Source organism: Haliotis rubra, unplaced genomic scaffold (assembly GCF_003918875.1).
Source record: "Haliotis rubra isolate DU_JTF1 unplaced genomic scaffold, ASM391887v1 Scf61, whole genome shotgun sequence".
NCBI lineage: Eukaryota > Metazoa > Mollusca > Gastropoda > Lepetellida > Haliotidae > Haliotis > Haliotis rubra.
In genome coordinates, this window is record NW_025767313.1 from 2903593 (window position 1) to 2921230 (window position 17638).

Genomic DNA, 17638 nt, shown 5'->3' on the forward strand with positions numbered 1-17638 from the left:
TGGTCACACTAGATACTGAAGTCAAAGAGTCTGAATGGACTGCAAACGTTCACGTAATGTCTTGAAATTGTGCTGAGTTTTTCATTAATGTGTCAAGATATTGTACACAAAAAATGTGTGCAGGTTGACCGATTGTTGAACAGGGATTATTGAGAAGACAAGATTAGCATGCGTTTCGTTCTGTTTGAATGAATAAGTGGCGAATATCTAACAAATTCATTAATTGAAGCACAATTGACTTTATTTCAAACAGTATGTAAACACATGATGTTCTGATGTAAAAGAAATAGTATCAGCTACGTAACACAAAAATACAAATCAATATAAAAGTAAGTTAGAGACATGAAATAGTAGCATCTGCTGTTACACAATAAACCCAACTTGTAACACACGTGTGGCACACTGCTTCCCACTTCAGCAACTTTTGTTTGGACAATTGATACTGTTGTGGCATCTGCTGTTACACACAAACAACAACTTGTAACACACGTGTGGCACACTGCTTCCCACTTCAGCAACTTTTGTTTGGACAATTGGCACTGTTGTGGCATCTGCTGTTACACAACAAACCCAACTTGTAACATTTACACTTATTTTTGTAGCACACTGTTTCCAACTTTTAGAACAGTTACACCTTGCATAACCCTCTCTGTTGAAATGTCATTGAGAGCGTAAAGTTTCTGAGTGCAAATGTCAAATTGATTCCTTGAATATCTACCTTTCAGGACACCTGCCTGTACACCAATTTTATAGAGGTCATTTTCACTCCTGTCTAGAATCACACCCATAATGTTACGTGGATCACCTTTTCCCCTATCAACCATGGACATAGGGACGGTCACATTGTCCCCAGGGTTAGCAGCAACATTGATTATACGGCTACGCTTGATCATTCTCTCAGCGTGTGATAGTACACCATCAGCAGCTCTCTTCCGGCATGACAGGATACTGGCATGTTGTACCCTGTCTGAGATGGGACGATCTCTGAGCTGACCTTGAAGCTTCAGGCGATGTGTCTGTTGCTGATGTTGTCTGGGATGCTTCTACCGCTGATGTCTCTTCTGATGTAGTTGATTGAAGCACTTGAAGAAGATCATCGTTTATGATATCAAACATCTCATCAATATGAGTGAAATAGCTAACTGCAGACTCTGATTCTGGCTTTCTCTTCTGATTAACTCAGGACATCACCACACTGCACGATCTCGTACTCTTCTTGATGATAACTAGAATGAATGACTTCTTCAATCAAATTAAAGAACTCTTCTTTAGTCAACAAGATTTCTTTGAATCTGACTGTGGTCTACTCAAGAGATGTTCTAGGGAAGACTTTGGATGACAAGAAGAAAATGTCAAGTCTAATAAGAAAATATAAACATTTTATAGCATTTCTAAGGAAGCCTGTGCTCTAAGGAAAAACCTGTGCTAATCTTGTCTAAACTATAAACTATACTTTATTAAAAGAAGCCTCCCACAGAACGAAACCCATGCAATCTTGTCGTCAATAATCCCTGTTCAATCTGTACAATAGTTGGGTTAATTAATCAGGCAATGTACACAATGCCTGGAAATTTTAGACAATGTACACAATGACTGAGTGAATCAGGCAATGTACACATTGACTGGTTATTTCAGTCATTGTACACATTGCCTGATTGTAGACATTGACTGTAACATATACACACTGGCAGAAACAAATTGTACCCATGTGGGGAATTGAACCTGGGTCTTCGGAGCTTAAACCACTAGGCTACCCCACCGACCCCCGACACAGCAAGGGCTTGTAAGTTTCATCCGGGATTAAACTCCGCCCGTTGTTCTTTAGCCAATGAAATTGACTCCTGAAACCCAGATCTCAGTAATTCGTTGAGATAAAATAAACGCAACTCGTTAATACAAAAGATAAGCAGTAATCTTCACTCATGATCCCCCTTTGTAAACAAGTGTTTCCCAAGGTAAGTGCGAATTCACTCGTGTTACCAGGCTTGGTTTAGAGAGGGATGCCCGTAGCTAGGCCATTTCACTGGTGTTTCACTCATGCAGTCATATATGCAACAGGTTGGTGAAGGACAATGTCGAACAATCACGAATGAACATTTTACATCTGGACGTAAGATAATTTTGAGATTTATAATTACACTTGTGAGCGTACCAAGGAATGACGATTGTTATAGGTTATGAAAGTATGATTCTTTCCTTGAGAATCAAGAGGTGACCGTGGAAAATGTTATCCCTAAGAGACTGGAATGTTGTTATTATTTGTTTGAGTATTTTTTTGTTTTTACATTTTCATTGTAAAATAGACTTTTACTGATTAGTTATGTATGTATTGTTGTATATACAGGTATTGCTATATTTCTATTTTATTTTTGTTATTCATTCGAAAGGGGACGGGACGATGGAGATTTAGGACGCGGAGTAAATCTTAGAATGTTTTGGAAAAAATGCGCCAACAATCAATCACTAACTTAATGCTTTAAATGTGCACCTGACCCTGTCCCTTGGGAAGGGTGGGCCAGTGGTGTACTTGAGAGTTGCGCCCCTTTTCCGTGCCAGGATCCGCTGGTCTTGGACTGGAATCCAAGACTCGGCATGTTTATGATCTTTGACTTGTCATGACCGTTGGTTTAGCATGAGATTAAAGACCTGCATGTTCTGTTTTCCTAGCGCATTAACATGTACAATAATTCCTGTTCAAAGTGGCTTTATAGGGTATACCCAAACTGTAACTATTGATTCCTATAATCAAAAGATATTTTTAAAAAAGCAAAACAAGACTGTCTGATATATCTATACAGAAAACAAAACATGGATTAGCCAACTCGGCCGTAATGTGACATTGAGTTTATTCACTGATTGTAAATATTTCGATGGACTCTGGCGGATTCACTGACCTCTGATTCGTTATCAACACGCGTCAGTTTCATTCAACACTTTGTGTCAACAGAGACATCCAGCGAGGGTTATCTCTGTTTTTGAGTCGACAGAATTTATTCCTAGACAAGCATTGTCTGGAGTAAGCCACATCTGGTTCTGCGCGCAAACACGTATACAAGAGTCCCAGACTTCATCAGCCGAAGACAGGAAAGCTGAAGTTGGATAAAAGGTTGTAATTGTTTCGCAAGATATTCACTTCTAGACACACGAGTCCGCTGTCTTTTACTGACACCGAGAATGTGGCGTCACCGAAGTTAGAGTTGAATAACAGATTTCATCTTCTTTCTTATATAATTCCTCGTTTCTTTTCTCTTCAGAAATAGTCTTCCTTTGGGTACTTTAGCATTTCCTCGGGAACATGTCTTAATGTCCGGGTTAAAATGTTTTCAATGTTTTTAAAAATTAAACTTTTGTTAGTTGTGGTATGCAACCAACTGATGCTAGTACGTGTCTCGTCCGTTAAATGGCACCTGGAGCAACTTCTTCGTTTGTTTGACGACGTTTCCGAAATTTGTGTGCACAAAAACGTTCGTCTCTCTGTTTCTGATATTCTTTTGTGAAAGCGTCGTTATATACCTATCATTTCTTATCTTTCTAATGCCATTTGTTGTTTCATGTTGTGTGAAGGGCGTCCATCTGTCGATACCCATCAATACCGCGCTATTTGCGTAGCGACACGTTTTGTGTCTACAAACCTCAGTCAATATGTGTTAAAACTATGTTTTAGTAAAACCGACCTCAAGAGGCTAACTAACGAAGAGACAGGGTCGATTTGCATTTGTAAAACTACACATAATTACACTGTTTGAATTGACACAACGACGATATTTGGTTTTGCATTGTCCATTGCCGGGGTAACAACGGTTCTCCACCTTTTTGATGTAATGCTACAAAAGATACAATTATGATGCCAATATATTTGATGGATGACAACGTCTGTATTATATTATGATGCCAATATATTTGATGGATGACAACGTCTGTATTATATTATGATGCCAAGATATTTGATGGAAGACAACTTCTGTATTATATTATGATGCCAAGATATTTGATGGATGACAACGTCTGTATTATATTATGATGCCAAGATATTTGATGGATGACAACTTCTGTATATTATGATGCCAAGATATTTGATGGAAGACAACTTCTGTATTTTATTATGATGCCAAGATATTTGATGGAAGACAACTTCTGTATATTATGATGCAAAGACATTTGGTGGAAGACAACTTCTGTATTATGATGTAAGGATACGTTATGGAAGACAACTTCTGTATTATGATGTAAGGATACGTTATGGAAGACAACTTCTGTATTATATTATGATACTTGACTGACTCAAAACCTCGACCAGCAAATCCTGGTACGCCTAACGGTCTCAACGAATGGCGCGTTGTAAGTAACTGGAATATCAGGTGACGGACGGGTTAGACAGTTGAGCATGGTCTCCGTGTCCAGTGGTTTTCAAACATTTTGTTGTCATAGGATGGCAAAGATAGCTTTCTTCCTTGTAAATGAACACTTTCCTTATTTTCCTCTTATTTATCTTTTCCAGACGTTTTGCCATAGTTCTGTGAACGTTTGTTGTCTACAAAATGCTGGTACCGGAAGAATGGTTATGGATGGTGATAGTTGGATTCATCATCGCCTTCGTCCTGGCGTTTGGCATCGGCGCCAACGACGTCGCCAACTCCTTCGGTACTTCTGTGGGTGCCAAGGTACTAAGCTTGAGACAAGCATGCATCCTGGCCACCATATTTGAAGTAGCAGGCGCTATCCTTATTGGTAAGTACTGTGCTATGTTCTTGTACGTGTCTCTGAGTATGGGTGCGTTGACGTGCTTCTGTCCTGTGCAAGCCAACACGGCGACTTGTTTCATTCTCCACATGGTGACTATGCCCTGGGCAAGTCTGATGGTGAGCGATTGGTTTCTACACCAGTGCATGTTCGAAGTCGGACATGTGTAAAATGCGTGAAACGTATTTTTTTAGAAAAGTAACCCCCAGTAACCAGTGCTTTTGTAAAATGTTACGGGTGGTCAAGCTCGTTAATTGGGCCTCATCCTACCTAGACAGTGATAGTCGTTGCTCAAATGTCTATCTCTGAAAACGCGGGGTCGATTGGATCTTATGTACTCAATGCTTGTAGGCGACCAACGATATGCAGAGGGTAATGTCCGAGTAACTCTCCATTCCTTAAAAATAATGGAGCCGAGGCACATTATTTTTAAGGAATGGAGAGTTACGAGGATATTACCCTACTTATATTACATTCGAAGTATTGGGAATATTTCTGTTATCAAAATTAAATGTCAAAATAACAAAATGAAGGTTTTATTTTGAAAATGGTACACATCGCTCCATTCCTGAAAAGTAATGAAGCGAACAGACAATGGCATGACGTCACAAATGTAATTTAACAGGTGGTCAGGCCCGCTTACTTGGTTGAATTATATCATCGTATCCCAATATCGTAGATCGATGATCATGATGTCAATTACTGGAATATCTGGACTCGAGTTTTACAGACCACCGGGTGGTCAGGCCCGCTAACTTGGTTGACAAGTGTCATCTTTTCCCATTTGTGGCGCTAAACATCAAACAATGAAACAAAATATACATCACTTCTTTGACTGGTCCGCAATCAATTATTTACAGTGATTTAGTGAGAGAGTTTAGTTTTACGCCACACTCAGTAACATTCCAACTACATGCCGGCAGTCTGTAAATAATTGAGTCTGGAGATCAACAGCATGAGCATCGGTCTACGCAAATGGGATACGATGACATGTGTCAACCAATACAGCGAGCCTGACCAATCGATCCCGTTAGTCGCCTCATACGACAAGCATGGGTTTCTGAAGAATTAATTCTAACCCGGATCTTCACGGGTATCTATAGTGATGTTAGTAGGTACCCTTTAGCTGCTATATACATTTGGAATCTGCGATACGGCTTTGTACCTCTGTTGTTTGCTTGCTATCGTGACACTATTGAGTGGATTAAGCTTATGCTGGTTTTCGTGACAGAGTGAGTGAATAGCTATGGTTTTATTCTGCCTTTAGCAATATTAGTCCAATATCTCACCATATATGACCTTCAACCATTGTACCCATGTGAGGAATCGAACCAACGTCTTCGACGTGAGGGGCGGTGGGGTAGCCTAGTGGTTAAAGCGTTCGCTCGTCACGCCGAAGGTCCGGGTTCGATTCCCCACATGGGTACAATGTGTGAAGCCCATTTCTGGTGTTCCCCGCCGTGATATTGCTGGAACATTGCTAAAAGCGGCGCAAAACCGAACCCAATCACTCTTCGGCGTGACGCGCCAACTCATTAAAGTCTGGGCTACAAGGACGCCTTACAGACCTCCTCAACACCTTGAATGTTTGCCGACATCGACGTCAATTTACATTCACTCAAATGCATGGGTACACTATGCGATGCCCTTTCACTGAACCCTTTCTGGGGTCAAGATATGCCTTCAATTCAATCTGTTTGCATCAAGTTGTTGCTCGTGTCTCCTTCTCGGGCTGTGGCTTTGACCGGGTCAGAACCTGGATGTAATCTTGTTTATGTCGGCAAATGCTCCTCAGCAGGCCCGAACCTTGGAGCACGTGTCGAGCATGAGCGACTGGAGATTACAGGGATAGGCATCAAGATAAACGCATGTCAAATTGTCGATTTTTAATCGTCTTAAATCGGTCACGCGTTCGTTGACATGGACGTCTTCTTCAAGTGTGAAAAACTCGAGCGCGATCGGCGATTGTAAAGAACATTTGGCATCACTTTTAACACGTTCGATTAATGTAAATAATGATTGACATTACTCTGGCGCGTTCTGTAAATTAAAAGAATGATTGGCATTACTCTAGCAGGTTTGGTGAATGTAAAGAATGAGTGACATTACTCTGGCAGGTTTGGTGAATGTAAAGAATGATTGACATTACTCTAACAGGTTCGACGAATGTAAAGAATGATTGACATTACACTAGCAGGTTTGGTGAATGTAAAGAATGATTGACATTACTCTAGCTGGTTTGATGAATGTAGATGATTGACTTTACTCTAGCAGGTTTGGTGAATGTAAAGAATGATTGACATTACTCTAGCAAGTTCGATGAATGTGAAGAATGATTGACATTAATTTAGCAGGTTTGATTAATGTAGATGATTGACATTACTCTAGCAGGTTTGGTAAATGTAAAGAATGATTGACATTATTCTAGCAGGTTCGATGAATGTGAAGAATGATTGACATAACTTTAGCAGGTTTGATTAATGTAGATGATTGACATTACTCTAGCAGGTTTGGTAAATGAAAAGAATGATTAACATTACTCTAGCAGGTTCGGGGCGTAGGGGTAGCCTGGCGGTTAAAGCGTTCGCTCGTCACGCCGAAGAACTGGGTCTGATTCCCCACATGGGTACAGAACAATTCTTCATGCTGAGGCAATGTAGACGTGCCCAATTATTCTAACTTGAGTTGGACCCAATGAACGTATCACTGGTTTCAACGGAAACTCCGACACGATGTTCAGACATACACTGACGATTTCATTACCAGTTGTGACCAAACTCCAGCCAAACAATGAGGGCCAAGATCGCAATGCAGTTATTGCACGTGAATAGGATCGCCTCCCCACACAAACAAATGGGAAATACGATAGGGCTACGACGTAATATCACTTTGAAAGAAGGTTCATAGGATCCTAGTGATGGGCTAAGTGATAAAACTTGTATCCCTTACATTCAGACAATCAAACTTCGCATTTTTGGTTTACGTGTATCGTATATCGTAGCAAGGGCTATCCACGGTTCACCGCTTTGCACAAAGACTTTAAATTTGTTCTGGAGTTTGATCTGCCACATATCAACCCTCAGCATTTTAAAGACGCTCATTACGACGCAGTTCTACTCCATGAGGTTTGCGTGGGTTAGTCTAGTGGTTAAAGCGTTTGCCCGACACGCCGAAGACCCATGTTCATTTCCCCACTTGAGTACAATGTGTGAAGGTCATTTCTGGTGTTCCCCGACGTTATATTGCAGGAATATTGTTACAAGCGCTGTTAAACCGTACTCACTCTTCCTGTGGAGTCCTGGTAATGATATAGAACTTTACTTGGTTCTGTACGTGTTAAATCTTATCTGCATACAGAGGCTGTTATTCATTATATATAACCATGGTGTCATATTGTCTTCTCTGGATTATACTCCGGTCTCTGTAATGGTCTAGGTATCTTTCAGACATGAAGCACTTGTAATGTGTAATATGTAACTGCTGATACTGTCCAAATTCCTGCCCGAGGTACGGGGAGAGATCAAAAACTATTTCCTCATGGGGGATTCAAACAACCAAACCTTTAGCCACTAGGCTACCCCACCTCTTTAACCACAAGGATGCCCAGTTCTTGCTTCAAGTAATTTAATAAGGAAAACAGTGCCGTTTTAATATCATTCCCTTGTTAATGATATCAGTAATTCATGTATTCATATCCCCCAATGAATCATTTATGTTAGTTTCGATTTTATGTAAAAAGAATTTTTCGACGTCACAGTTACATTTTTAAATATCAATAAGTCAATTCTTAAGATCTAATTTCTCATATCTAAAAGTCTGATGCAGGGCTTGATATCACTGATTCGATATAGTGCTATCAATAATTCATATGTTATTGTTATAGGCGTGATTGTGATGTCAATTATTCAGTTGAGGATATCTTGAAATAGGTTAGGTATCAATATATTGACTTTATGTCATGGTTAATTCTACACAGTCACTGTTACCTTGAAAGTTGGTTGGTTTGGTTGGTTTGTTGTTCAACGCCGACTCACCAATATTCCAGTTCTGTGGCGGCGGTCTTTAAATTATTGAGTCTGGACCAGGCGATCCAGTGATCAACAGCATGAGCATCGATCTACGCTATTGGGAACCAATGACATGTGTCAACCAAGTCAGCGAGCCTGACCAACCGATCCCGTTAGTCGCCTCTTATGACAAGCATGGGTTGCTGGAGACCAATTCTAAAGCCGGGTTTCCATGCACGCGTGCAGCGTAGTGCGTGTTTTTGCTTTCGCTCAACAATTGTCCGAATACGCATCACGCAGCTATACGGAGGCCAGAAGTAGGGATTCCCATGGGATTTTCCCAGTGTCATGTGGTTTTCATTGCACGCACAATTTGCAAAATGCCACGGTATTCGGTACCCGAGATACTTCGAATTCTTGAACAATTAATTGAACTCGTTAGATGCAATCCAGTCATGTACGATGCATCCAGGTAGGGTCACAAGGATGTTACGAAGATAAGCAATATTTGGTGGTGGTGGTGGAATTGGGTTTAACGTCGTGCTTGAGAATATTTCGCTCATGTGACGACGTGCATGCGTGTGTATGTGTATGTGCGGCTTGCTTGTACTAGCCCAGACTGAAGCTGGTTTTATAGTGCTAGCCCACTGAGATACCATGCCGCAGTGAAGCATGAATACCCCACTCAGACACCTTATACTGACTCCGAGCCGGCCAGTCCTTGTTGTGCCCATTAATGCCGAGCGCCAGGCAGGGACCAACAAGTACCATAATTTAACGTCTTTTGGTATGACGCGGTCGGGGATCGAAACCGCGACCTTCCGCACTCCGGGCGGACGCTCTTACCACTACACCACGGAGAGCAATACGTGGAACGCAATTACAAGGAAATTTCAGGAAAATACAATACACCTGCAATAAGCCCATCCTCTTCATCCTCTGTTAGTTCTCTAACGTTCTTTGAGAAACAAGGTGGCATTGTTGACAGCAATTGTGACCAGTACAATATCCAGTAGAGAAAAAAAAGACTTAATTTAACGCATCACATAGCCTTTATACACGCATCACGCAATTACGCAGACAATGCGTACACATGGCAACCTATCTTTACCCGTATCTTCACGGGTACCTTGAAAGTACAGACAAGACAACTGAGAGAATTAATGAGACATGTGAAAAGCTTAATACACATATCCACTACCAAATACAAGGTGGAGATGACAGACAATATAGTTATCAATATTGTCGCCGTTCTTACGACAGATAAATTATAAGTGATGGCGCAAAATAGGACATATATAGTAAAACGGGGTTTCATTTTCGTGTGTCATTACGGATTTATCATCCGCCGCGCGTTTAGCGCGAAGCGGGGGATATAGTATTAGGCTCCGTACGTATGTCCGTATCCGTACGTACGTCCGTATGTCGTACGTACGAATTGGAATATCTTAAGAACCGTTTACTAGATTCTTTTCATATTTGGTACCTAGGTTCACCGCAGTATAACAGTGAGGTCTGGTGACCTTGACCTTCATTTCAAGGTCACAAGGGGACTTTAACGTGTTACCCTTGTCAGCGAGTTATCTCAAGAACCGTTCACTTGATTTATTCATATTCAACACCAAGCTTTATCTAGGGAAGGCGCAGGGCCCAGTCGATTTTGGTGACCTTCAAATAACTTTCAAGGTCACAGAGACACTTTGAAGATTTCAGCATGTTAACATGCATGTTGAGCTTGTCAGCGAGATATCTCAAGAACCGTTCTCTGGAATCCTTCATATGCAGCACCATGCTTTATCTAGAGAAGGCGCAGGGCCCAGTCGATTTTGGTGACCTTCTCTTAATTTGCAAGGTCACAGCGACACTTTGACGATTTCAGCATGTTAACATGCATGTTAAGCTTGTCAGCGAGATATCTCAAGAACCGTTCGCTGGAATTTCTTCATATTCAACACCAAGCTTCATCTAGGGAAGGCACAGGGCCAAGTCGATTTTGGTGACATTCACTCAGTTTGCAAGGTCATGGCAACACATTGAAGATTTCATCATGTGAAGCTTTATGTTAAGCTTGTCAGCGAGATACCTCAAGAACCGTTCACTGGATTTTCTTCATATTTGACACCAAGCTTCATCTAGGAAACGTGCAAGGCCCAGTCGATTTGGGTAACCTTCGCATAATTTTCAAGGTCACGGCAACACTTTGAAGATTTCAGCATATGAAACTGCATGTTAAGATTGTCAGTAAGATATCTCAAGAACGGTTCACTGGATTTTCTTCATAGACTTTCAGGACTTCCCTTGAATGTTTTTCAATAAGCAATTTCTTTATTTATATAATTACTAATTTTGCATATTTCATACACTAAGACATTCATGTCAAGGTCAAAGTGAGTCTTGAAAATATTTGTGCGTTTGAACAACTACAGAGCAAGATATCAAGAGAGGTTGACTGGTCATGTTTTTGTTGACATTTAACTTCATCTTAAACATCGACCTTCACTTTCATTACTTTTTAAGTTTGATTTGATAATTTGCGGCGGGGATTATGTCACCTTAGTTTCAACGCTTGTTTTATTACGGTTTTGCTCCTTTTATCCGCCGCAACGCGTTTTGAACAGAACTATAAAACCTTTTAATACTCTCCTTCCACTTTGCAATACCATCACTGAATTGGTTGACACATATTATTGTATCCCAGTTGTGTAGGTCGATGTACATGCTGTTGATCACTGGATTGTCTGGTCCAGATTCTATTTTTACAGACCACTGTTATATAGCTTGAATATTGCTGAATGTGGCATAAGACTGAAGTCACTCACTGCTATATGCACGCCAAAACATTTGACATAGTCATAACTAGTTGACATGTTCATGACGAGTATTTTGCCATTGCGGGGGATGTTGATGACTTTGTCTTCTTGTTGATGATATCGGGGCGGTGGGGTAGCATACTGGTTAAAGCGTTCGCATGTCTTGTCGTATACCCGGGTTCGGTTCCCCACGTGGTTACAATGTGTGTCCCCCATCATGATATTACTGGAATATTGCGAACAGCTGCGTAAAACTCACTCACTTACTCATGACAATATCTGGTGCAGATAGTAACGACGTCAGAGCATGCATAACTCGTTGATATATATGTCTCCTGTGTTTCAGGATCTCGTGTGTCAGACACGATACGGAAAGGCATCGTGGACGTGAACGCCTACAATGGCAGCGAAGCCTTACTTATGGTTGGAAATGTTGCAGCTCTCTCAGGTCGGTCAACTTGTTCCACTTCATACATCCATAGAGCACTATACTTACACACCATAGTAGTTGACATTAGTATTAAAATGGTAAGCTCACATATATTGGACTAACGGGATCGGGTGGTCAGGCTCGGGTGACCCATGTCATCAGTTCCTAATTGCGCAGATCGATGCTCGTAATGTTGATCACTGGATTGTCTTGTCCAGACTCGATTATATACAGACCGCCACCATATAGTTGGAATATTGCTGAGTGCAGCGTAGAAGTAAACTCACTCACTCACATGTATTGAAAGTCAACACGTACCGCAGGAATTCACTTACATGCATTAGTCATTTGTAATATTCGTTGATTATATTCTCTCTCTCTCTCTCTCCCTCTCTCTCTCTCTCTCTCTCTCTCTCTCTCTCTCTCTCTCTCTCTCTCTCTCTCTCTCTCTCTCTCTCTCTCCTCCCTCCCTCCTCCCTCCCTCCCTCTCTCTCTCTCTCTCTCTCTCTCTCTCTCTCTCTCTCTCTCTCCTCTCTCTCTCTCTCTCTCTCTCTCTCTCTCTCTCTCTCTCTCTCTCTCTCTCTCTCTCTCTCACAGGTTCCCACAGGTTCTTGCATCTCTCATTCTCTCTCTTTCTCTCTCTCCTCTCTCCACTCACTCCACTCACTCACTCACTCACTCACTCATGTATTCCACAGGTTCTTGCGTGATGTTGATCGGGGCTACGATAGCCAGCCTGCCAATATCCGCAACACACAGTATTGTGGGGGCCACCATAGGTTTCTCTGTCGTTGCTCATGGCGCCCGAGGGATTGGCTGGGTGAAGCTGGGCATGATCAGTAAGTAGTGCATTGACTGATACTCCCATGTTCGACCTTGGCTGTATTAAACACATGCCCTCTCCAACTACAGGGTCACCTGGTCTACTCGGATCGGATCCACGACAGTCCTCCAAGTGTTCAAGGTTAAAGAACAATCACTGCGTCAACTAATACAACATTTCACAAAGTCTCCTGGATTCGTATGACATATTACTACAGGGCCACTGGATAAAGCAGGACCTTTAGAAACTGGACAGCCGACGATATCAGAAAATAATGACCAAGTGAAAGAAAACGAATAAATGCTAAAGCAATTTGAATAATCCTCACTGCCTTACGTATATGTGACACCGTACGGCCTTGTGAGAGATCTCTACTGTCTACCTGTTCAAAGGCATCCTAGATATTAACTTATGTCATTCAGTTCGCTTGACAATTACACAATTTATCGCCAAGGTGGAAATCTATCTTTGTGTACTACTCGGGTACGCTCTAGTAAACACGTGTATGGAGGACTGCAGTTATTATCGATCAATTCTTATCTATTTCTGTACTCCGTGACTGCGTCTCAGCAGTAAAACTAGTGTAGCACATAAAGTAGTCTGAATTCCTGCGCATGGTCATCGTAACAAGCAAGACTATGTCGTTTTCTGACGTGAATGTTCAAGAAACTTACGTTCGTTTGTTTCATGGTTATATTTTAGACAAGGCAGTTTTCGTATAATGATTTGTCAATTTTGTAGGCAAATGTGGCAAGATACGGAGATGTAAGGAACAAAGATGTTTGGGTAGACTGTAAGGAAATCTAATCTATAAGCTCCAAAGAGATTAGTTGCTGATGTCTAAATTATAAGTTTAATTAATTGTCACTTCAGCCGTCCTGCTTGAATTACGGTTAAGACAAAAGGAGTTACTATCTTACTTTTGGCATTGACACTTTCTTTCAATGTACAAATAATATAATTTTTTCTTTGCGTTTTAATGAAATGCGTTTGGTCGTGTCCAAGAACGCTGGTGTCTAATATACACATACATTGTTTTAACCCGACATTTTCCATATTTCTTATAATACCTACGTATTAATTACCTACTAGTTAAAAGCTCGGCTAATATTTCTTAGATTATTTGACATTCATTAATCTTTAGTTACCATAATATGCCAACCATGGTAGTGAACCGTATATCTGTCTTCATTGACTGACAGTTAGAAGTTAATGTAGAAGTATATCCATACAACTTTCCCAGTCATTTAGTTCCTTTGTGAAATATATTCACCTTAAATTTAGTGTTTTCTTTATACTTCAACAGCTCCACTCTATAAAGTGTGTGTATCATTTTTCAGTTGGTAGCTGGTTCATCAGCCCGGTCATGTCCGGTATCGTATCGTCCGTGTTGTTCGTCCTCGTCCGCAAGTTGGTCCTGAGTAAGGTCAGTTCATTTTAGTGAACCCCATCGCGTCACATGGCGATTCAGAGTTTGGCCACTTCAGATATGCTTTCAACCGAAATGCATACCTGAAAACACAATGACTTTTAGATAATTGTCAAATGTAACAGATGGTAGGACGTAGGATACAAATGTGATTACTGTTTCTCATTAGAGTGCAAGTTTTGGTACCTTTTTCCGGTCCAGTCCCACCCGGGATTCGAACCGACTCACACATTTGATGCCTCACTCAGGGATTGAGGGCGCAAGTCCCGGGACGAGAACTGGTACTTCTGTGAGGAAGTGTCATTAAAAATATCACATTACGTAATATGTCAGTTATGCTTTACTAACCTGTGTGATACTGTGTTTTAATGGGTTGGGGTGGGGGGATATCTTGAATGTCAGAATGTCGACATGTGAAGGATGTCTTAGCACCCCACTATGATGAATATCAGAATGTCGACATGTGAAAGATGTCTTAGCACCCCACTATGATGAATAGCAGAATGTCGACATGTGAAGGATGTCTTAGCACCCCACTATGATGAATAGCAGAATGTCTACATGTGAAGGATGTCTTAGCACCCCACTATCATCAATATCAGAATGTCGACATTTGAAAGATGTCTTAGCACCCCACTATGATGAATAGCAGAATGTCGACATGTGAAGGATGTCTTAGCACCCCACTATCATCAATATCAGAATGTCGACATTTGAAAGATGTCTTAGCACCCCACTATGATGAATAGCAGAATGTCGACATGTGAAGGATGTCTTAGCACCCCAATATGATGAATAGCAGAATGTCGACATGTGAAGGATGTATTAGCACCCCACTATCATGAATATCAGAATGTTGACATGTGAAGGATGTCTTAGCACCCCACTATCATGAATAATGTGAGTGAGTGAGTTTAGTTTTACGCCGCACTCAGCAATATCCCAGCTATATGGCGGCGGTATCATGAATATAAGAATGTTGACATGTGAAGGATGTCTTAGCACCCCACTATCATCAATATCAGAATGTCGACATGTGAAAGATATCTTAGCACCCCACTATGATGAATATCAGAATGTCGACATGTGAAGGATGTCTTAGCACCCCACTATGATGAATAGCAGAATGTCGACATGTGAAGGATGTCTTAGCACCCCACTATTATCAATATCAGAATGTCGACATGTGAAAGATGTCTTAGCACCCCACTATCATCAATATCAGAATGTCGACATGTTAAAGATGTCTTAGCACCCCACTATCATCAATATCAGAATGTCGACATGTGAAGGATGTCTTAGCACCCCACTATTATCAATATCAGAATGTCGACATGTGAAAGATGTCTTAGCACCCCACTATCATCAATATCAGAATGTCGACATGTGAAAGATGTCTTAGCACCCCACTATGATGAATAGCAGAATGTCGACATGTGAAGGATGTCTTAGCACCCCGATATCGTCAATATCAGAATGTCGACATGTGAAAGATGTCTTAGCACCCCAATATCATCAATATCAGAATGTCGACATGTGAAGGATGTCTTAGCACCCCACTATCATCAATATCAGAATGTCGACATGTGAAGGATGTCTTAGCACCCCACTATTATCAATATCAGAATGTCGACATGTGAAAGATGTCTTAGCACCCCACTATCATCAATATCAGAATGTCGACATGTGAAGATGTCTTAGCACCCCACTATGATGAATAGCAGAATGTCGACATGTGAAGGATGTCTTAGCACCCCACTATGATGAATAGCAGAATGTCGACATGTGAAAGATGTCTTAGCACCCCACTGTCATCAATATCAGAATGTCGACAGTTAAAGGGTCTTAGCACCCCACTATGATGAATAGCAGAATGTCGACATGTGAAGGATGTCTTAGCACCCCACTATCATCAATATCAGAATGTCGACATGTGAAAGATGTCTTAGCACCCCACTATGATGAATAGCAGAATGTCGACATGTGAAGGATGTCTTAGCACCCCACTATGATGAATAGCAGAATGTCGATATGTGAAGGATGTCTTAGCACCCCACTATCATCAATATCAGAATGTTGACATTTGAAAGATGTCTTAGCACCCCACTATGATGAATAGCAGAATGTCGACATGTGAAGGATGTCTTAGCACCCCACTATGATGAATATCAGAATGTTGACATGTGAAAGATTGTCTTAGCACCCCACTATGATGAATAGCAGAATGTCGACACATGACATGTCTTAGCATCCCGCGGTTTCTCTCTCCACCAGGACAAGCCCCTGGAACCTGGTCTACGTCTTCTCCCAGTATTTTATGGCCTCACTGTGGTCATCAACGCTTTTTCCGTTTTCTACGATGGTTCTGAAAGTAAGTTCTTAATCAATAAGTTTCTCATTTTCTGTCGAAGGGGCGGAGATGTTAGCTAAAGCCTTCGCTAGTTAGCCAGGAGCCGATTCTATTCCCCGCACAGGTACAATGAGAGAATCCCATTTCTGGTGACCACCGCTGTCATATTGCTGAAATATCGCCCAAACAGGTTAAAACCGGACCGACTCATTCACTATATTTCTGACATTATGCTCTTACTGTTTAAAAACAGCAAGCCCGATCGCAACTGTTAATGTAACTATGCGTAACCTTGCCAGTTGCCTAACAGGTTACTGCTTCAACGCATATTACTCATGTTATCAGCCGGGGAAATTGCTGAAATATTGCCAAAAGCCGCGTAAAACAAAAACTCACTCACTCACTTGTTTATGAGACAAAGCCTTGACGTATCTCATGTCCTGCATGATTCCGGATACTTGCTACTGCAGAATATCTACCTATTGCAATATTATTAATGGATCTATGGCAACTGTATCCCTTGTTTCAGTGTTATACTTTGATCGTATTCCGCTGTATGGTGTCTTCATCCTCTCGTTCGGCCTTGGCCTTGTGGTGGCGCTGCTTGTGTACTTCGTCGTCGTTCCCTGGCAACGGAATAGAATACTGGGTCAGTTGACATATGTTTGGTGTTTGAAAGATTTCAGTTTTTGAACCCACTTGAGAAAATCAGGAAACACAAAGACACTATAGCGACTCATGAGGGAAACCACCTGGATTAAGGGCGTCCTTCCTCTTCTTCATCAAACATGAGTTGACCTGGGTCCCGATCCACAAACCGTTCGTAACGTTACGACCTGTCGTTACTCTATAGTTCATCATAGGCTTACGAATGTCGTAGCGCTACGAACGCTTTGTGGATCGGGACCCTGTTCAGCAAAATCCGTAGTCATTATAGACTCTGAAAGAAATATACCCAATACAGCCCAAAGAAATCTTGATATGGCATGCCAGTTTCTGAGGATGTAGAAAGTTCCTAGGCTCCTTTTTATATATATTTTATGAATATA

At 41.3% G+C, this 17638-nt stretch overlaps 1 protein-coding gene across 3 annotated transcripts in view; it reads left to right on the forward strand.

The window, feature by feature from the left end:
• Positions 1-17638, forward strand: part of LOC124255824 (sodium-dependent phosphate transporter 2-like) — a 47385-nt gene that overhangs the window by 16581 nt on the left and 13166 nt on the right. For all 3 annotated transcript variants that reach the window (XM_046689761.1, XM_046689760.1, XM_046689762.1), the window contains exons 2-7: positions 4499-4728; positions 11904-12005; positions 12686-12826; positions 14151-14236; positions 16514-16610; positions 17119-17238. In XM_046689761.1, the coding sequence (XP_046545717.1) occupies positions 4539-4728; positions 11904-12005; positions 12686-12826; positions 14151-14236; positions 16514-16610; positions 17119-17238 (736 nt within the window). In that variant the 5' untranslated portion in view covers positions 4499-4538. The remainder of the gene's footprint in view (positions 1-4498; positions 4729-11903; positions 12006-12685; positions 12827-14150; positions 14237-16513; positions 16611-17118; positions 17239-17638) is intronic.